General features: G+C 51.8%; 1 protein-coding gene across 10 annotated transcripts in view; it reads left to right on the top strand.

The window, feature by feature from the left end:
- OSCP1 (Organic solute carrier partner 1) overlaps positions 1–21,914 on the top strand; it is a 66,928-nt gene that overhangs the window by 30,432 nt on the left and 14,582 nt on the right. For 6 of the 10 annotated variants that reach the window (XM_077630819.1, XM_077630821.1, XM_077630817.1 and 3 more), the window contains 2 exons: positions 14,134–14,288; positions 16,698–16,834. In XM_077630819.1, coding sequence (XP_077486945.1) covers positions 14,134–14,269 — 136 coding nt within the window. In that variant the 3' untranslated portion in view covers positions 14,270–14,288; positions 16,698–16,834. Of the gene's footprint in view, positions 1–7,709; positions 7,970–14,133; positions 14,289–16,697; positions 16,839–18,723; positions 18,805–18,979; positions 19,078–19,147; positions 19,250–21,914 lie in introns of those variants that run through there. The other 4 variants (XM_077630828.1, XM_077630825.1, XM_077630820.1 and 1 more) reach the window with 4 other exon arrangements.

Raw genomic sequence — 21,914 nt, 5'->3', positions numbered from 1 at the left:
GACCGCAGATCCGCACCGCCGGCGGCCATGTGGCCACACCGATTGGAATTTGCACGTCACGAATCCAGATCCGCGGAGCTGCTTTTCCTAGTTGCTTTGCTGTGCTGCCCGAGTGCTCCAAAGACCTGATACTCGGTTTGGATTTCCTTCGGGAGTACGGTGCCGTCATCAACCTTCAGGAGCTGGTCGTGTCATTTTCCCATCAACCCCCTGTTGACGGTGATCCCGATCCACGCAGGACTGAGTTACGCGTCTATGACGAACACGTTTTGATCCCGTCACGATCCAGCATGTCTGTTACCACAGATTGCGATAACAGCACCGGAATTCGTGGCATCGCTGAAACCAACATGTCGCTGCTTCTTGGTCGGCAAGTCAGTGCTGCTCGAGGAATTGTTGAACTGAACTATGGCCGAACCGAACTCTTGGTGACCAATTTTAGCTGTGAACCTCACTGTTTGCCTGGCAGAACAGCTATTGCGTATTTCGAGGAACTAAGCGAATTCGCTGGACAGCACGCTTTGTCCGGAGCCCCGGCAACAGTGGAAGAACCGACCACTCCCATAAAAACTGACGTGAACCCAAACCTCCCATCTAATCACAAACGCTGCCTGGAAAACGTTATCCAGTCTTTCTGCAACTGCTTTGCCTCGACCTCCAAGGTTAGGCAGACACCGCTCACAAAGCACAAGAATATAATGACGCCAACCAGCGGCCGTTATGTCAGCCACCTTACCAGATCTCTTCGAAGGAGCGTGATGCCATTCGCCGCCAAGTTCAAGAAATGCTGCAGGACGACGTGATACAGCCGTCGACGAGCCCGTGGGCGTCGCCTGCTGTTCTAGCAGCAAAGAAAGATGGAACCCTACAGTTCTGCGTTGATTACAGGCGTTTAAACAAAGTAACAAAAAAGGATGTTTATCCTCTCCCGCGTATTGATGACTCCCTGGACCGGCTGCGCCACGCCAAGTACTTCTCATCGCTAGATTTACGAAGCGGCTATTGGAAAATCGAGGTTGACGAACGCGACCGGGAAAAGACCGCCTTTATTACACCGGACGGTCTGTACGAATTCCGGGAGCTCCCTTTCGGCCTGTGCTCGGCTCCTGCAACCTTCCAGAGGGTGATGAACACAGTTCTTGCCGATCTCAAATGGCAGTCCTGTCTCGTGTACTTGGATGACGTTGAATCTTCTCTGACACGTTGGAAGAGTACCTAAGACGTCTGCGTGCTGTGTTCGAAGCAATTCGGTCGGCCGGTCTTTCCCTGGAGCCCGAAAAGTGTCGCTTCGGTTTCGAAGAGTTGAAGTTTCTGGGCCACATAGTGAGCGCTAAAGGGGTTAGCCCAGACCCCGATAAGACTGCTGCCTTGGCTGCTTTTCCTGTGGCCACCGATAAGCGCAGTGTGCGCCGCTTTCTACTGGGTCTCTGCGCCTATTATCGGCGTTTTGTGCAGAACTCCCAGATCGCTGAGCCCCTCGCCCGACTCACGAAAGATTCCGAACCGTTCTTCTGGGGCCTGGAACAGAAGGCCTTTGAAGACCTCCGAACTCGTCTCCAAAGTACGCCCATCCTTGGACACTTCGACTAGTCAGTCGCCACTGAACTGCACACAGACGCCAGCAATATCGGCCTCGGTGCGGTCCTTGTGCAGCGGCAGGATGGTCTCGAACGCGTAATCGCATACGCGAGCCGCACCTTGTCACGATATGAGGCAAACTATTCCACCACAGAAAAAGAATGCCTGGCCATCGTGTGGGCAGTGACCAGATTTCGCCCGTACTTATATAGCCGCTCTTTCAGGGTAGTCAGTCACCACCACTCGCTGTGTTGGCTGGCGAACCTCAAAGATCCCTCGGGACGGCTTGCACGCTGGAGCCTTCGACTTCAGGAATTCGATGTCACCATCGTCTATAAGTCCGGTAGGAAGCACAGTGATGCCGACTGTTTGTCTCGTGCTCCTATCGAGGACAACCGAGCTGACCCCGACGACGATTCTGTTTTTCTTGGCGCAATCTCCACGTCTGTTCTCATTCAACACCAAAGAGACGACAGTGAACTACGGCCCTTCATTGAGTATCTAGAAGGAAGCGCTCAGTCTCCCCCGCGAATCTTTTCGCGTGGGCTGTCGTCGTTCTGTTTACGTGACGGCGTCCTGTATAAGAAAAAGTACAGTCCAACAGAACCTGTCTATCTACTCGTCGTGCCCACGGCCCTTCGCGACGAAGTCCTGCAGGCGAGCCATGATGGGCCATCTTCTGATCACCTGAGTTTTTGTCGAACTTTGGCACGAATAAGGCAAAAATACTTCTGGCCCAGGGTTGCTACAGTTGTGAAGCGTTACGGAAGAACTTGCCGCGAGTGCCAGCGTCGCAAGACGCCGCCAACTAAGCCAGCCGGCCTACTGCAGCCTATTGATCCACCTCAGGTCCCCTTCCATCAAGTCGGCATGTACATACTCGGCCCATTTTCGGAGTCCTCGCTGGGTAACCGCCACATTGTGGTCGCCACCGACTACCTCAGCCGATACTGCGATACTAAACCTCTTCCCCGTGGTACTGCTGACGAAATTGCGAACTTTTTTATTCAAAACATTGTGCTTCGTCACGGTGCACCCACCATCGTTTTAACTGACAGGGGAACAGCGTTCGCCTCGGCCCTTACGCAGGAGGTTATGCGCCTGAGCGGCACCAGTCACCGCAAATTAGACAACCGCTTACCACCCTCAAACGAACGGCTCAACAAGACGATCGCCGACATGATTTTCATGTATGTCGACGCGGACCACCGGAACTGGGACGCCATACTCCCTTACGTCACCTTTGCCTATAATACTGCTGTCCAGGAAACGACACGCTTCACTCCATTTCGTTTAGTACATGGTCGCGAAGCCACAACCATGCTGGGTGCAGTGCTGCTTCCAGCTAGCACTACCCCTCTGTAATGGGTGCTGCCCAATTTGTTCGTTACGCTGAGGCCGCCCGCCAACTCGCTCGACAGCGCATCCGGCACCAGCAAGTTCACGACGCTCGGCGCTATAACCTCCGCCACCGAAATGTGCGTTACCTACCCGGCGAACAAGTCTGGGTGTGGAGCCCAATCCGCTTGCCAGGACGCTTTGAGAAGCTTCTACGCAGATACTTTGGCCCCTACGAGGTGCTCCGCCAGCTCAGTCAAGTTACCTACGAAGTTCTCCCCCAGGGAACAGTTCGCTCTTCTAGACGGCCGGCCTCCGAAGTTGTCCACGTCGCTCGGATGAAGCCGTACCACGCGCGTGTCTACACCACACGCCAGACACGTGCGACTACCCTTGCGGTCCGGCCTCCCATTGCTACCACACCGAGTCGGTGTCTTTCAGAGAGGGGGAGCAATGCCACACTACTAACTCCTTTAGTGGCGCCATACCGCGGCTAAACTGCATTTCCTGGCAGTTGGCAAGCCTTGAGCGATGGATCTCGGGGCTAGATGCTTTGTCGTCTTTATCTCTCGTGCTGCCTGCTGCCTTGCGCGTCCCAACAACGTCTTGCGCGTATAAATAACGCAAGTAAGCCAGCCCTGCTTAAGTCACCCGTTTCTCGGTGACAATATCAGTAAACCCGCGTTTGTTCCCTCACCCACTCTGCCCGCTTTCGGTTCTCTTAAAGTTGCACCTATAATTTTTCTTTCCATATGGCTTGCTGCGCTGTCCTTAAAGGGACACTGAGGAGAAATTGAAGTTGCCTTGTATCGATAGAATACCAGCTCCTGGTCACAAAAACGCCACTCTTGCTGAAAACAAAGCTCTTGTAAGGTAGAAAATAGCAAGAACCAAAATACAGGTATCGCCGCCACAGGCCAATCTCGCAAGTACAAGAGTGAAGACGTCATAGGACAAGAGACGCCACCTTGGAGGAATTTTCCTTCCTACATGGAGCCGCGAATCTGAGGCTGACAAAGGAAGGTTGCACGGTTCAATATTGAAGTAAGTTTTGTTTTAAAACCGATAGTGCACTTTTATCACACAAGGAAGCCAGACAAAAGACAACCTGAATGTTGGAAGCAAAGAAAACCGATGCTTGGCGGCGCCACAGGCGGCCAGGAGAGTTTCGATTTGTTATGGCGCTTTGCGTCTATGAGCTTTGCGTGCCCCGTGGCTGTGTTTTTGACGCCCCTCGATTTACAAGCGCCGAGCAGCAGAGGAACTCCAAGTGCCGCTTCAAGTGCTAGTTAACCTTTGAAGGAGCCTGTTAAGGCTTGTCAGATGATCGCCACGGTCGATGAAAAACTATGATGGCACGATGGTCGGTGACCGTACAAGGCAGTTCGCAGTATAAAGAACACTTGTGCTCTTCGCGCGCTTGCCCGGCGAAACATTCCCGGCTGTGCCAGTCAAGTTCAAATTACTTAACGGAAATCGTTTATTAGGGACAGGAGACAAGGTACAAGGCAGTTAAGAAAAATTGCTGATGGCCTAGCTCTGTTAGGCCAAGATATACGTAGCGAAAGGGCGGAGATTTCTGCATCGGAAGAGTGAATTCCCTAGATGCGCCTTTATTGGTGGTTGTGCCTGGAGCCGTCGTGGCGGAGTGGAAGCGTCTCCGCCTCAAATGCTGAGGGTCTAGTTCGATTCCGAGCCTCGGCGCAGGATTTTGTTTATTCAATGAGTGGGCGGGGAGCTTCAGTGGCTCCCGTAGATGCCGCCACCGAATACGTTGGTTAGCGGTTAAGCGCAGGCTCTGTGAAGGCGCGTTTATGCTCCGGAGTAACGCGCGCGCTGCACGGCGATGTCACGTCGGCCAAAGCGACACCCTCTACACTCCAACTGCACTTGACCGCCGACGCGTTCGGCGGCTTCGGCGCATTCTGACCGCGCTGGCGGAGACTTGGAGCATGTCTCTATTTCGCGTCAAGTGCGCCAGCCGCCGCCGGCCCGGCCAGACTGATTCGGCTCCACGGCGAGGTGCGCGTTGTGACGTAACTCAATAGCTTCGGCAGTTGGGCGGAGCTGTTCTTTTCGAGCTCTCGGCTAATTTAATCCATTCACAGTACACATCTGACGGTACATGCAAGTGGGCGAGAGAGCCCGATCCAGTGGACCCGTTGGATCTAGCGGAAGCCGTTGAAGCGTCGTGCGCCGGCTTTAGTTTCAAGCCGCCAACTTTAAACGCTACCGCCCTTGAGCGCCCATCCGTTTTTTGTGGCAAAAAAATAAATAACTTGGCCCTTGCAACCGTGGGAGACCTCGACGTCGCCTGCTGCACCGTGCAACCGCGCCGTTCAAGGAATCACAACCCGTTGGCCCCAAAGCCCCGGCCAGCCTCCGATGGGCGCAACGCGCCGACCTTGTCCTGGCCCCTCGCGACTGCCCGCACTGAGGTTATGATATTTAGTTTGCAACGGCTGCTCAGTGAGGAAGGGGGAAACGACCCGCCGGCGCCTAACCTAACCGTGCTCCCTCAAAAGCATCGCATGCTCTGTGGGGCTGAGGTCGCTGAAATGCAGGCCGGAGCTTTTGCGAGAACTGTGTCGCCGGGTTCGGGAACGGGATCCATCGTAACGCTGGCAAGACGCCGGTGCAAACGTAAACGAAGCGACCCCCGATAGATGCCTTCAACGTGCGGCGGCGGTAGCTTTCATTTCGGCAGGTACTAGGCCGCACCGCTAGCGGCCAGAAATCACGGAGTCTCCGTTTACGTCACGTTCACGTCACTCCGTCCTGTGACGTCATAAGAGTTCTCGAGTTTGAATCGGAGCGGCGGGAAGAACTTGTTTAACTTCGAATTCAAATTTCTTTGAAATAGATGCATCTTTCGCTCCCGGACAAGCGGCAATAAAGGCATGAGATGCCGAAGTATCAAATTTGGCAACAAAAAAATTTGATAGAGTTCTCCTCAGTATCCCTTTAACTTAAGCCGAACGCTTAGAATACAGCTAAGACGCGCTAAATAGGAGGCTGGCTAACTAATATTGGTTAGTTACCTTTTAACTGTTACTGTTAGGCTCCTTAATTATTGATAGGCGTGTAGCCCACCGTTAGTAATCCATACCAGTTTTTAGAATTTCGAAAACGCGGCTACCCTCGGCGCTGTGGCCCAACAAATTTTAGCTGTTGCAACGAGTCACGTACGTACGTTGGAGCGGTTGCTTTGAGTGCAGGCTTCTCGAAAGTGCATGTATTTTGGCGCGATGCAGCCAAAATTTGTTGGGCCACAGCGCCGAGGGTAGCCGCGTTTTCAAAATTCTAAAAAGTGATACGTATATTACTTACGGTTGGCCACACGCCTCTCAATAATTAAGGGGCCGAACCGTAATAGCTAAAAAGTTAACTGTTCAGTATTAGTTAACTAGCCTTCCAGTTAGCGCATCTTAGCTATGTTATGATGTACTACACCGCTGACAATGATATGCCGAAAAAAGCGGTCTTCTAACTCAAGAAGCCTATTTTTGAAAATTGTGTAAAGTCTTAGATGAAACACCCTGTATATAGGAACACTGAGTCGTTACTGCGTTAAGTTACTGCATACGCCCGCCTTTCGTTATATCAAGTCGCTCGAGGTTCCTCATAAGACAGCAGTTTGGTGCGGCTGTTCCTGCTTGAGTTGCAGTTAATTATTCGTGATTGACGTTTTTTCTCGACCGAACTTTTGTTGGGCACGCTAACTATAAGCGTGTGTGTCATGTCGGTGTGGCAAAACTTTCTTCTGTGACATGCGACCTCTTCGCTGCAGCATAAAACGTCATTTTGCCGAACTCAACGTGGAGGCTATATACAGTGGAGTCGACGAACAGCGACTGTTACAGCTAATGCTTATCTACCCGTGCAGCAGCAGCCGCTCTTTCTTATTCCTTTCTGCCACGTGTTCAGTTCCTTGTGCGCTAGGAAAGGCAATATATGTTCTGCTAAGTTCGCCAGTGCTGCAGTCCAAGAGTAGCTGTAAGTGCAGTGGTCGAGCGGCCAAACTGATGCTCCAACACTGCGGCGCAAAGATAGGTCAGGACCGGCACAAACTGCCACTCGCTTCCCAACTGGCATCGGCCCAAATGCGCCGAGCAACGGGCCACCGATTTTACGGCGAATGGGGGACGCGCCTCTTGATTTTACGCCGAGGGAGGTGGCCACGGCGAATGCTTGCCGGAGCATGAACAACGCAACCCCGGAGCGAGCGAGGGCCGGCGAAAAGGCGAGAGGCTTCCGGCTGCCGTCCATCCATCTGCCGGCGCCGTGGACCGTGACGGCGGCCGCTAGCGAAGGCCAGTGGGCCGCGCGTCGCCGTCCATGCTGGCGGCTGCCGTGCTGCTCGCCTCGTCCGTCTTCGCGGCCGCCTGGCCCCCTCCGCCGACCGTCCCAGCCACGCTAAACAACAGGCCTCGCTCGCCGCAGTACATCACCGAGCCCAGCGTGTTCCGCCACGGGTCCTTCGTACTTCGGCCGTCCCAGCCCGAGGGGCCGTCGTCCGCCGACACCCCTCCGGCGGCCAAGCTGACCACGGCCCAGCTGGCCTACGTGCTCATCGGCTCATGCACGGCGCTGAGCGTGCTCTGCCTGGCTGCCGTGGCCGGCTGCAGCTTCCACCGCTGCCAACGGCGGCGGCGGCACCCGGCCGTCGCTTCCACGCACCTTCTGGACCCCAGCTGGTCGCTGGGACCGCGCAACGTGGGCACGTTCGGCCGCAGGCTGCCGTTCGGTGCAGCGTCCAGCCTCCGCGGAGGGGGCGCCCCCAGCGAGTGCTCGTCCTGTGCCCCGCCGCGCTGCACCTGCGTGGCGGCCGCCGACTGGTCGATGCCCGTCTGCTGGTCCTCCAACAACGAACGCCTCGTGTGATCGACCGCGCGCCGTTGCCACGCGTCGTCACTGTGTTGTGCCGGACTGTGCGCAGACATGGCGCTCCGCGCGCTGCCGCTGCTCTACGTGAACATGGGTGGCGAGATGCTGTACATCCTGAGCCAGAGGCTGAAGGCGCAGCGGATAGACTCTGACAAGGCACAGCGAGGTACGTGCCGCTTTGCTGTTGCCGGACGTATGGGACTCGTGCTGCAGGAGCATTCCCTTGCGTGCTTGCGCAGAAACTGGCTTCGACTATTTTGGCCGAAGCGACGAACCGCATCCGTGTGCGCATAACAGATTTAGCACGCACCCGCCCACCACTGACTTGCCGTGAACGCTGGGTGCAGGTTGCTGGATGTCAGCACGGCGTGGCGATGCAAGTTCGTGCGTGAAGTGATGAGCTCGTCATGGGATACATTCGGTGACATCGATAGAGACTGGCTGAACAAGCAGGACTGAATAGTTCACTGTTCTTTGCGCTGTCATAGTGATGCCCAATCTGCTTCACGCTGAACTGGTTTTTTCCGCTTCCAAAATTAAATCGACCGTCAACCCGATATTATTTTCCGGATTTCCCTCATATCACATGGTCGTCATCTCATTTTTTTAACGCGGTAGCGTTAAGGAGCCCGTGTCATTGACCGTGAGCGAAAAATCCCCAGAGAAGCAACCTAGGAGGGCCAACGTGACTTTGCGGCGTCATCACAATCTACCCATCGGATTGTAAGCAAACTGCCCACCGCGGCAGGTGGCAGTTCAATTTATGATCGACCGTTAGCGAAGGGCAACCTCGGAGGCTCAAGGCCCACCGGTGGTGTCACGTGCCATATATCAGGGCAGTGGCGCATAGCTCAACAGCTACACTATACTGCGCCAAGAGTGGTATGAAGACTTCCAAAGTTATATGAATGTTAAGTAGAGAATTGCTAATGCACAGGGTGTTTCATCTAAGACGACACAATTTGTAAAGATAGGTTTTGAGTTAGAAGAGCGCGTTTTTCGGCATAGCATTGTCAGCGATGTAGCACAGTTGGCGTCCCCCTTGTGTAGGGCGCTCGAGTGGTGCCCTCCCCTGCATAAAAGTCGATACCTTGTAGCGTCCAACTTTTAAAGGCTACGCTTGTGCGGAAGTAGAGCAAGCAAGGTGGGCGCAAGCAATTGGCCCGCAAACCAATTGGGACATACTGCTTTCTAATTTCGTTTTTGAGTGCGTGATGCAGACTACTCGAGCGCTCTACACAAGGGTAACCAGGCTGTACATCTGAATACACCTAAGACGAGCTAACTAGCAGGCTGGGTAACTTTTTAACTGTTACTATTAAGCTCTTTAATGTAAACCCGCTGGCCGCCTGAGCGTTCTGCGCATGCACACTGGCGCGCTCTCTCGTCCGCTCCTCTCCGCTGATCCCGCTCTGCTAAAAGTCTCTAATAACAGCAGTGTATAGCCCACCGTAATTAATTGAATTGGCTGTTGGGGAAAGGAAATGGCGCAGTATCTGTCTCGCATATCGGCGGACACCTGAACCGCGCCGTAAGGGAAGGGATAAAGGAGGGACTTAAAGAAGAAAGGTAGAGGTGCTGTAGTGGAGGGCTCCGGAATAATTTCGACCACCTGAGGATCTTTAACGTGCACTGACACGCGGGCGGCTGTGTTTTAATGGAGGCGAAACGCAAAGGCGCCCGTGTGTTGTGCGATGTCAGTTTTTAGAATTTCTAAAACGCGGTTACCCTCGGCGCTGTGGCCCAACAATTTTGGCTATGTCGAAAAGTTGCGTGCACTGGAGAGGTTGTTTTGCCTGCAAACTTCTCGAAAGTGCGTGTATATTAGAGCGATGTAGCCAAAAAATTGAGAGTGGCTTAGCTCGGCTATGCCAGGATATACGAGCGAGAGGTACGTTTCCTTGGCTGAGCTTGTTGTGGTCACTGTATGTTTAGCAATGAGAGACATTGGGTATACACATCTTTTAATCATTTTGCTTGACAGAGACGAAGACTGCCTGATGATCTGTGAAGTAGCATGCAGCGGTCCCAATTTTGTCGACACAGTATTTCGATTTGGTAGAGCCTCTTTACTATACAAGCTCTATAGTAGTTCCCCATTGTGTAGTCTGGACGCGAGAGTCCGAAGCTAAATTAAAGTCAAACTTTTCTTTCATACACTAAGAGAGTCCTGTTTCTTGTTGAAATCACCCAAAGTCACACACAACTGTGAAACCGTGCCGTAGACTGGTATAAACGTGGCACACACATCAATCGTCTGCTTGACAGATGTTCCCGGTGCCTCGTAGACTCCTTGGATGGTAATGCCGCTTTCCAGAAGCCGAACACAGCAGGCTTCACCATTATTCGCCGCAATCGAAAGATGTCTGACAGCGGTGATACCTTGTTTCATGTACACACAGACTCCATCGTTCTTATTTGGTTCAAGCCAACTCTTAGGCGAAAACTTCAGGATCGGCAGAGTTAATCTTCTCTTGTCTATACCGTCGTTTAGCAGCGGCTGGACTCTCCTTCTCTGCATGCATGTCAAACGCTGTGATACAGACGCCCACTACATCTCCGCCTTTTATACGCAATCCTGCGCGTGCGACGCGGGGTTCGGGTGATAGAGCGGCGTGCGGCGAGGCGACGACGAAGAACGCGGCGCAGCTGTGGGGTCCCTCTGAATACCAAGGTAGATCCACCTTTAAATCCGCCTTGTGAATACCATGGTATCGGCGCATGCGCACAACTGCTCATCCGCGTGACGTCACGCTCGGCTTTGACGGTGGAGCTGGCGCACCGCCGCGGCGACGGCGAAGCGCTCGCTGCACTTTGTTCCTCTTCAGTTGCCATGGTAACGGTGCATGCGTACAACTGGCCTCTGCCATGTACCGCGAAATGCTCGACTGGTAGTCCAGTGTAGCTCCCGCTACAAAACTTCGCTGCCTCGTCCAATCCCCACTCATCCACTCGCATTCACGTCCACTCACGTTTACTCATAACCACTCACATCCACTCATATCTACTTGCACCCACTCCAACCCACTCAGCACTCATATACACTCATCTCCACTCACTCACACTCATGACCACTCGCACTCACATTCACTCACTCTTACTCACACTCACGTCCACTCACATTCACAACCACTCACTCACACTCATTACAACCCACACTCACATCCACTCACTCGCACTTACACTCGCAACCACTAACTCACACTCACAGACGTGAGTGTTAGTGAGGCGATATGAGTGCACTCATGAATGAGTGCGCTGACCGATCATAAATTCACACACATCCGCCCAATAAATCGTTGGGGAAAGGAAAACGCAACCGATCCACGATTGGTGAAAGAAAATAACTCATCTCGACCACACTGTACAAGTATGTACACTTTCCACTACCGAGATTTCAGTTTCGAGGAAAGGCAATCTTCAAGGCCCATCTATTCGGCGCCGTCCCTCACAAACTGTCATCATGTACAGTAGACGGACGGACTAAACTCTCGTACAACGCTCGTCTCTCGCGTGTCCCCTCCCTGTGCATGGGAGCTAAGGTTGACTCGCACTTTCCTAGCGCATTGATGTAAACGCGCTTTGAGCAGCGGCGCCGCAGGCATGGGACAAAAGCCATGCGACGCGACGCGGATTATGATTGCTCGTCGCCGCTCCTGGAGGGATTTGACCTTTCCCGTATTCTCGAAATCCTTCGCTGTCCGGCTCCCCCGATCCCCGCTGGGTAGCGAGTCCATACTTCGGCAAACTCAGAGTACTCACTCTGGCTCATTCACAAAACTTTCGGCAACCTACAGGCTCACTCAAACTCACAGGGGCTCGGGCTCACTCGAGTTCATGAACTCAAACTCATTTAGGCTCACAGCTTACATGGGCTCACTCAGACTCATCACTCATCCGGGGTGGGTGAGCCACTCATGGCGACTCACATCTCATCTAGGCTCACTCACTCATTTCAACTCACGACTCATCTGAACTCACACATTTCGACTCACCTGGGTTCACTCATTTCGACTCGACTCACCTGAACTCACTCATTCTGACTCACGACTACCTGAGCTCACTCATTTCGATTCACGATTCACCTGGACTAACTCATTTCAACTCATGACTAATCTGCTCTCACTCATTCGTGCTCACTTGCACATTTCAACTCATGACTCACCCAGGCTCACCTTGACTCATGACTCCCATAAGCTCACACATCCGACAGCTGAATCGATTTTATGCTCAACGGCCCAAGTTACCCGCCTAAAATGCCAAAAAATGGTGATACGATGAGCTCTTAACTGCAGCTAGCCGTTGCCGGGTCTGGCTGAGAGGCCTGTAGCTGCTGCTCGCGGGACGTAATGATGCGAGGCTGCTGCGTGCTTTCGGCAAGCAATTAAAAAACAGTAAAGAAGTCGAACAATCACGATACAGCAAGCCACAGCTAATATCCAACGAGCCCAAACACAACGACTAATGAACGTTTCTCTCCTTTTAGTAATGTGCTAGAGTGCAATAACCACAAAATTTAGGCGCCAAGAAATAATGAAATTTCTCTGTACCATCAACCCGACGAAAACATATTCAGTATATTACAAGTGTGCAGGAAACTCCCGTTTATGAATGCTACAAGCTCGCGCCCAATCGCCATCATGGATTCACTTGGGATTATGGGATTATTCAACCTCACATCATAGGCTTGTTTGGTTTGATAGGCCCAGCATCTACCGGACTGACCAGGAAGACTCAAATCGCGACCTGAATGTGAGCACACTCACCACGACTCAGATCACAATCTGAATGTGAGCCCGGACTCACGACTCAGATCATGATCTGAATGCGAGTCCAGACTCACGACTCAAATCATGATCTGTAATGAGCCTGAGTGAGCCCGAGTGAGGTCGCCGACCCATGGTAGCGACTGTAGCCGCGTTTACATGAATGCGACAGTAGCGCGTCGCATTTCCTAGCGTATCTCGCGGAGTCGATGCGCTACTGTTTACACGTACCGCATCAAGTCTGGCGGGACGGTGATCCTTCGCCCATTCAACGCGGCAGAGGGGCCCAGCCACCCTCATCTTGAGCGAAGTCTGCTTTTTTTTTCCTGCTGGGGGGGGGGGGGGTGAGTATTAGACACATTTAGTTGGACGTACGCTGTGAGCTTGAACACGCAACGACACTGCGGGCAACAAATGCGCATGCGCAGAACGCAACGTATCTAGCCGCGCGTTGCGGACGCCCTCCCGCTATAAAGCATATATCGTAGCGTACGCAACGTGGGACGCTACGTGCTTCGTAGAGAACATGGCGGCGACCATCTCGCCCAATTCGGAATAAATACATGCCGCCGCTGGATTCTTTTACGCAATAGCGCGCTCAAATGGTAGCGGTTCCCTTTTATTTCGCCTACTCTTGCCCACACGTACCTGCATAAGCGATAAGTAGCCCCTGTTTTTCACATAATTTGGCGATTTTCAAGCTCCTAGGCCTAATTAAATGCAGTGTGTTTTCCTCGTTGCAATGACACCTGGCGAAGCAGTTTTCTAGCTTTTAGTCAGTTCTTACATTTTCTTCGGTTTGCATAGTTTTTCTTGGAACAAAGAAAGGCTCGCAATGCACTCACCCTAGTTATCAGCAATCACGGATGAAAATTTCTTCAACCGTGTGTTGATGTGCTTTGACGTCTTGTCACTAGATGGCGCTATTGTTCACGCGTGCGCGTGAGGGACGCTACGGCTCGGCCAACTAAAAGTGTCGTGTTTACACTATTCACAGCGTACGCAACGCAGTAAGAGATGCGTATGCAAGCTTACTGCGTACGCCCCAACCAAAAGTGCCTATTGTAAAAGCCATGACAGGGAGGAGGAGGGACACCGCCAAACCTGTTTCCATTCACAGCTGAAGTCGACTTTCCATTCTCGATCTACCCCTGTCTGACGCATTGATGCGATGCGCTGCTGTCGCATTCATGTAAACGCGGCTTGTCACCCCCTTCTCTGCCGTTGTGCGAAGGGCACAAAAAAAGGAACTCAATGGGCATTCTTTATCGCCAACCCAGACGCGGCAAACACGCATAGCGCCGCGAACTTCACTAAGGCTTTGCTGATTAACCCTTCTGCGCCACTCTGGATAATTATATGACTGCGGTGACATCGCTCGTTTACACAGGCGGTATGTCAGTGAAGGGCGTGGTCAGCCATGCAAAGTTGTCGGTTGCAGCGCCAAAGAGACTTCGGAAAGGCGAAGAAGGTGCAGAAATCATAGTGCCTTCCTCGTCTGTGCTGACCTCTCATGGTCCGAGAGTTATAGCGCTGGTGCTTATCCTTCTGGTGCGCGCTGCAGTGATGTCCGATATCGTCGCGGCCATGTTCGGCGGCCGGCTGGTGGACGAGCTGTTCCGGCCGCAGCAGCTCTACTCGGCTCGGGCGCTGCGTTCGCTGTTCGAGAAGTTGACGCACTCGTCCGTCATGCGGCTTAGCCCCGCCAGCATGGACAAGGTGAGACAAACGCGAGTGCTTCACTGTGACGAGGGAGAAAAATAACCATTTGGGGGAGAGTGGAGCTTCCGTGAGCCCGCGGCTGCGAAGGCCGACGGTATACGATGACATATCGAGAGCTGGCCTTGCGTACAAGAATCGGGCCGAATTCATGGCAAGCTAAGCGCCACGCCGCCGAGCACACTGGAACCTAGGCATTAGGACTCGTACTAAATCGCGTTCGACTACATACTTATGCATATTTCATTTCATTACCCTAAAGGCCCAGGAGGGCATTACGTCATCAAAGCATTACATTGTGTCGTCACACGTTTAGCAATATCATAGTCCTTCAAGCATTGAAGGAATATAGCAATATCAACAGTTATACAAAAACTACATTAGGTGTGGTGTACACGAGTAGCATACGCAGTGGTAGCATTTACATACATACACAAGTAACATATGCATGTATCATTTAAAGTACAAGTAAAAAAAACAGCAATAAAGCAAACAAGGTCAAACAGCTCTCATTCGTGTCGGTAATTCTGCCTAATCAGTTAGTTGAGTGACCAAACTGTCTCCAAAATTTTATGGTTTATGGGGGTTTAACGTCCCAAAGCGACTCAGGCTGAGAGACGCCGTAGTGAAGGGCTCCGGAAATTTCGACCACCTGGGGTTCTTTAACGTGCACTGACATCGCTCCAAGATTTTCGTTTCTCGTGATGGAAACAATGTCATTATGAAGGACATTCCATTCACTAGTCGCCAGATGAAGAAATGAGAACCGTAATAAATTGGTTCTACCAAATGGAGGCTCCACTTTAAGATTATGGTCAATGCGAGGAAATATATGAGTGGCTGGTTTAATTTTCTCTAGTGTGTAGTCATAAGCGCTATGGTAAAGCTTGTGAAAAAACATTAAACGATTAACTTTGCGCCTATAGTTTCGAACAACTGAAGATCTAAATCGCGCTTAATCATTGAGATGCTGGAATACGAGGAACAGTTTCGTGAAATAAACCGCGAGCTTTGTTTTGCAGAGGTTCTAGTTTGGATATTATTGTGCAACTGATGAGGGTTCCAGATTTGAGAGGCATATTCGAGTTTTGGGCGTATAACAGTGTTATAAACAAGGAATTTAGTTTCTTTGCTACCATGACGCAATGACCGCCAAATGAAACCCTGAGTTTTGTAAGCTATGGTCAATATGTAGTCAATATGTGCGCTCCAAGACAGGTTAGCTGTGAGGAACACTCCTAGGTGTTTATGACTGCGCCATTAATTGTATAAGTGCTGTGCGACTCCTGATTCCACGTTGTGAAACACAAAAGTTCATTCTTTAACGTGTATTGTCGTCAGCCAGCCAGAATGTCATTTATTTCCACTCTAGGTTATTTTCGAATTTCGAACAGTCATTAAGGTTTGTCACGGAGCGATAAATGACGCACTCATCAGCAAACAGTCTTAGTGAAGCGGTAATAGTAAGCGAGAGATCGTTAATGAAGAGAAGAAATAATGTGCAAAATGGGAAAGCAGCTGGTGAGGATCAGGTAACAGCAGATGTGTTGAAGCACGGAGGGGACATTGTGCTAGGAAAACTAACCATCCGGAATGCCTTATGACCTCGAGCGTACCAGAAGCTTAGAAGAACGTTAATATTATCTTAATTCATAAGGAAGGAGATGTCAAGGACTTGAAAAATTACAGACCGATCAGCTTACTGTCCGTTGCCTACAAGGTATTTACTAAGGTAATTCGATAATAGAGTCAGGACAACCTTAGACTTGAATTACCCACATCATCAGGCAGGCTTTCGTAAAGGATACTCGACAATAGATCATACTCACAGAATCAATCAGGTGATAGAAAAGTGAGCGGAATATAACCAACTCCTATATTTGTCTTTTTTTTTACTATAGTTACATGCACTGGAAAGGTTGCTTTGTCTGCAGGCTTTTCGAAAGCGCATACGGTGTAGCCGAATTTTGTCGAGCCACAGCGCCGAGGATAATTGCATTTTCGAAATTCCAAGAAATGATATGGCTATTACTAATGACCGGCTACGAACCTCGAATTGCAACCAGTTGCCTAGCTGTGATAGTTAACAAGCTATCAGAAATTAATTAACTAGCTTACTAAAGAAAATTCACCGGCTTTCTGATGTCCGCCAACACTGGTAATTAATATGCCGCAAAAACCATATTTTCACCCCAAAAAGCCTATTTTTGAAAATTACTTCCCTGGAACACGTGGTATACAGCCTCTGTCAAATGCTCAACATCGTTGCGCATCGCCAAATGCGCTGAATGTGAGCGCAGCTGTCGTGCTCACCCCTCCGAAAGCACCTTCTTGAGCTTTTTACTTTTGCGCGAAGTTTCCGAAATAAAACGGCACAGTTGGAAGGCTTATTGGCAAATGGCGACGCAGCTCTACGACCTGATGAGCATGGTGGTCAAGTACCAGCTGTGGGCCTGCACCAGCCCCCGTGACCTGCTGCCGCTCACGCTCAAGCACCTGGAGGCGGCCGGCCCCGGCGCCGCCTCGCGTGTGGCCCACGCCGTGCGCAAGGTTCGTCCTGCAAATCGAGCACTGCTTGTTCCGTCGGCAGTCTGAACACTCCTCCTGCATGTACGTGACACCTGCCCGGTCACAGGAGGAGTGCAGGCATTTGCTGAACCGCGCTTATACAGTACGGCTATGAACGGCGGCACTTTTATGAAACAATCAAGGCAGGATGGAGCGCCCTGGAATTGGCGTCGCATGCAATGAACTGCTTACATTTTCTGCTACGCGCATTACAAGCACCATGGCCGATCCTCCGGTTGCACCGTTTGCCCCACGTCGCTTGGTTGCGCCCATGCGAACTGGCTGAATACCGGAACTTATCTGTTGGGTAAGCATGTGTCCTGATGCGAGAATGCGTCGGGCGGTTGTTGTGATGACGCGTTGCTGATAGTGATGGTACGCAGCTTGGGAGCCGGTGCAGATTTCGGTGATGTTGGGATTTTATGTAGCATGTATATAAGCGCCAAGGCGATGGCGGCACCCTCAGCCTCCGTAGGGATGTTGGCGTGGAAGGTGGCTGCGGCCCCGATGGTGCCATCCACGTATATAGCCTGGTATAGGCTGTGTTGAGAGGCGTCCACGTAGAGGATTTCAAATCTGTGTAGTTTTTGGTGTAATATCCAACTCAAGCCATGGCGTCTGCCCCCTGTGTAGCTAATAATAATAATAATAATAATTGGTTTTGGGGGAAAGGAAATGGCGCAGTATCTGTCTCATATATCGCTGTACACCTGAACTGCGCCGTAAGGGAACTGATAAAGGAGGGAGTGAAAGAAGAAAGAGGTGCCCTAGTGGAGGGCTCCGGAATAATTTCGACCACCTGGGGATCTTTAATGTGCACTGACATCGCCCAGCACACGGGAGCCTTAGCGTTTTGCCTCCATAAAAACGCAGCCGCCGCTGTCGGGTTCGAACCCAGGAGCTCCGGGTTCTTATTTTAGGGTAGAGGCTTGATGCGCAGTTGGCGGATGTCAGGTTGGATGATTTGATAGTTGGAGGCATGTGAGCAGGTGGTGGGGGCCAGGTGAAGATGCTGTAGGAGGTATTGGCTGGCTTCTGCGAGCTAGGTTTAGCCGAAGTATCTGCAGTGGTTGCTGCGTTGGGCTTCGAGTAGTTGCGAGATTGTACTGTAAGCGCCCGCTGCGAGTAAGTGATTTGTGTTAACGGACTGTGGTAGGCGGAGCGCTGAGGTGGTCGCCTTTCTAATAAGCACATAAAATTTGTCTTGCTGCGTTTTGGTGAGCGAGTGATAGGGTAGGTGAGAAGTTGAGGAGGGCGTCTGTCATTGTAACAAGCTTGGGTGAGCTCGGAGGGCCGTCGCGCCAGTTGTAGCCGATGCGAGGAAGGCGTCGTGCCACCTAGGTCACGTAACCTAAATTGTGGCGTCATCACAACCTGACTGTGATCAAACTAACCACTGTGCCAGTTAAATTAATGATTGGTCGCGATAGGTTGCTCGGGAAGGGTCATGGATCGCACAATCCCCACCGGTGGCAGCACCTCCCATCGCAACGCTTAACCGCTGCACCACTGCGCCAAGGATGGTATATGATGACTCTCGGCGATGTATTAATGTTGAACAGAGAATGACCAATTCCGCATATATAGGCATTAACCCACTAAAGCTAGCGCGTCACACGCTTAAGGCGGAGCATGAGTGCCCCCCCCCCTCCCCCAATCGAGCACATGCACAGCACATGCTTTAGCATTTCTACTCTGTTTAACTACGTTGAACCTCTACCACTTTTTTTTTGCTGTATCACCACTGAGCCACCGCGGCGGGTGACTCCGGCGAACTGGCGCTGCAGAGTCTCGAGAAACTGGCTTTTCGCGCGAAATTCACCCTCGGTATTTTCAGCTAAAGCCCCTTCTGGCCCGTTTCGCGCAGCACCTGGAACACCAGGACCTGGCCAGTCTGCAGCGGGCGCGATACGCTCTGCTGCGCTTCTTCCAAGACCTGCGCGTCCGGGTGCGTGTCCACACGAACTGGACCGGGCCGTTGTCCTGAGAGGTCGACGTGCTGGAGCCTGTGTCCCTCACGAACGACTCCACGTCCCTCTCTGTGGCATCCCGATCGAAATGTCAGGCATCGCAGTCTCTTTTGTTGAGTTCTTTTTGTTGTTTTCCTGTTGACCGTGACGCAGGTGTCAGTGCTGCTTCGCAGCGGCGCCCAGAGACCCAGTGGCCAGTTGGCCGTGGTCGCGACGCCGCTTCCTGGTGGCCCACGGCCAGGCAGCATAAGGTGCGCGCGCACCCTCCTGGCAGTCAGATTCAGAGATGGCGGAAGATTGCGTGTTTCTCCCTCTCCGCAGAGAGTGGGCACCGGGAGGACTGCTGCTCTCCGAGAGGATCTTTGCGACCGGCGACAGTGGCGAGCCCGCCGACGCCCACCCTCCCGCCCTCGGCACAAACATGCAAGTATTCGCCACGCTTACAGTGGTTTGACCGTCTGCAGGACCCAAAATGGATGCCACATGTGATAAACCTCATTTGTAATCCTCACTTTGGAGGAACCTCGAAAATGAATAGAGCCTTTAAAAAATCAACAGCCTCATCATGCGCCAAATCTCCAAGCGGCAAAACTCTGGTTGGCCAGAGCTTGGCCCGAGCAGTCGACCGAATCATATCCAAGTTTGAACGAAAAAATATAGGGACAAACACTCCCGCGCTGAAACACCGTGTTCTTATACCATCTTTTTGAGCTGTTTTTTTTTTCATCCAAACTTGAGTGTGCAACTTCTAACTATAGCTCAATCAATTACTCTTGCGAATCAAACTTTTCGCTCGGCGGCCCGCCCACTTTGGCCTGAGCTTGAGGATTGACATTGGCCATGCACCGGCCATTCATCTGCAACTGACCTTGGGAAAACATGTACGCCAACGCATCGCTGACTTCACGTACCTTTGCCAGTCGTTTCCTCATGCATGATCCTAGAAAAACAGCTATCATATCCTGTAGCGAAAACCGGCCGTTTTAGTGACTCGGCTGTAGATTTTAAAAAGTGCTCCATCATTATTTATTTCTGCCATTACAAATGTACACACGTTGAACTCATGTAGAAAGCGTTCAAAATCGGCGGCAATCGATGGGTCGATCCGACGAGAATGCAGGAACATGAATCGTTTCCTGCACTCGTCGAAAAATTAGGCAGGGTTTAGCCACGATTATACCAAAATGTCGAGCTAACGCACCTTGGAAATGGTCCGGGGCAAATTTGGAGGCCGCCATCGTGTCGGGCACGGTCAATTATGGTTGGACGTCGACTTGGGCCCAAATTGGCCAAGGTCTATCTGTCAATGTCAATCTGTTGCTATGCTGTGCTTCTGAAGATTGAACCAAGGTCAAATCAGGCACGGAAAGGTGAGCGGCTTTTGCGCTGAGTAGAGCTAGTGCTCTAAATATCGCCACACTTGGCTCGTCACTCGTCGAAGAAACCGCTTCCATCACACCGACAAACCAGCTAAACAGGCCGTTAAAGCACACAGTACAAGGTTCGTGTAACCCCGAACGAACGTGGAAGACCGCGACACAATCCTTTCAATCATACACGCACTGCACTTCCATTCTCGTCTGCGGCAGACGAGCGCTCTGCTCCATACCCCAAACATGCCCGATACCAATTCCCCTCCTCATGCAAACTTTGCAGCAATTCCTACGCACCTTCCCTCACCCCCCATCACTTCCACGCAAGACCAGCGCCGGATCGTGGAGGCAGTCTCGTCTTGGCCGCCGGCGGGTGCACACGCTGGCGGCCGGCGTCTCTCATTAGGCCCTTTGTTTCGCCCCACTGGCGTCCACGAAGGTCCTAGCCTCCACCACGTGCGCCCTACTTCGGCCCGATACCATGGATTACTCAACTTTCGTCCGAGGACAACTTTGCTGCGCCTCATTTTCTGCGGTCTTACAGCAGCTATGCTCTCCTGCGTCCCTGCATAGCAGCGGTTTACCTAGCACCACCTCCGTCGAACGGATTACCATTGTGCGGTGTTCGCGTGTGTCTGCTGCTCGGTCAACTCCATGTGGACTCTGGACGAACGGTGACTTTTTTCGCACGCACCTCGTGTGCCTGCTCGATGGAAATTCTCTCCTTCGGGACTTTCTAATCCCCTCTTCTCCGCGCGCCGATTTGGCCCGCTTTCTTTCTCCTTTGGAAGAGCGAGTTGACGGGCTTGTTGGTATTGGTGAAAGACATGAGAGCGCAAAAATGGACGAACAGGACGAGCGTCCTGTTCGCACCTCGAAAACTCTCCGGAATGTGTTCTCGCATGGGGAGAAAAAAGTGCGAGAGTACGCCATCAGACACCGAACGCGTTGGTTGCGAGAAAGGTGTGATATACGAGTTCCCGCTTACATGCGGCAAGGTGTACGTTGGACAAACCGCACGGTGTCTTAATGAGCGCCTGCTTGAACACAAGAATTCATTAAACAATAAAGGTGCCCATCTGCCTGAACACTGCCAAGCCTGCTCGAAAGAGAATCGTATAGCCTGCAAGCCTCGACTATCGGAATGCAAAGTGCTCTTGAAAAGCCGAGATAACACAGAAAGTGAGCTGGTAGAAGCCTTCTATATCAAGAAGCGAGGTGATTATTGCATCAGTGACACGTCAGTTGTCCTTCGCCACAATGAAATGCTGTTTCTTGATGCACATCTGTGAGAGGTGATTGTCAACTGCGATTAAGAGCATGGATAAGGGCAGGTGCTATATAAACGCTCTTCCTTGAATAAATCCTGTTGAAAGTGCAGCGCTCGTACTGTTCCCTTACTCGTCCGTGTTGCCATTTTTGCGGTCTCATGTCTTTCACGAATACGCACCAACGAGCCCAATTGCAAGTACTTCTTAGTTGGTATTTCATGGTTAAGGAACAGCGCTAAGTACGGGACAGGAGACAAACATGGAAGCACAAACACGGGCGCTAACTGTCAATTGAATCTTTATTTCGGAGCACAAACATATACCAGGTGGCAGTAAGGGGGCGGTACATTGAGGCATGCGCGGTCACAGGGAAACAGTGGATAGTCACGTCAAATAATAAAATTAATAAAGACCCGAAGCTGAGAAAGACGGTTTGGTGAAGGC

The sequence above is a fragment of the Amblyomma americanum genome, chromosome 7, assembly GCF_052857255.1.
Source record: "Amblyomma americanum isolate KBUSLIRL-KWMA chromosome 7, ASM5285725v1, whole genome shotgun sequence".
Taxonomy (NCBI): Eukaryota; Metazoa; Arthropoda; class Arachnida; order Ixodida; family Ixodidae; genus Amblyomma; species Amblyomma americanum.
Note: the sequence above shows the minus strand (reverse complement) of the source record. Positions and strands in the feature narration are given on the sequence as shown.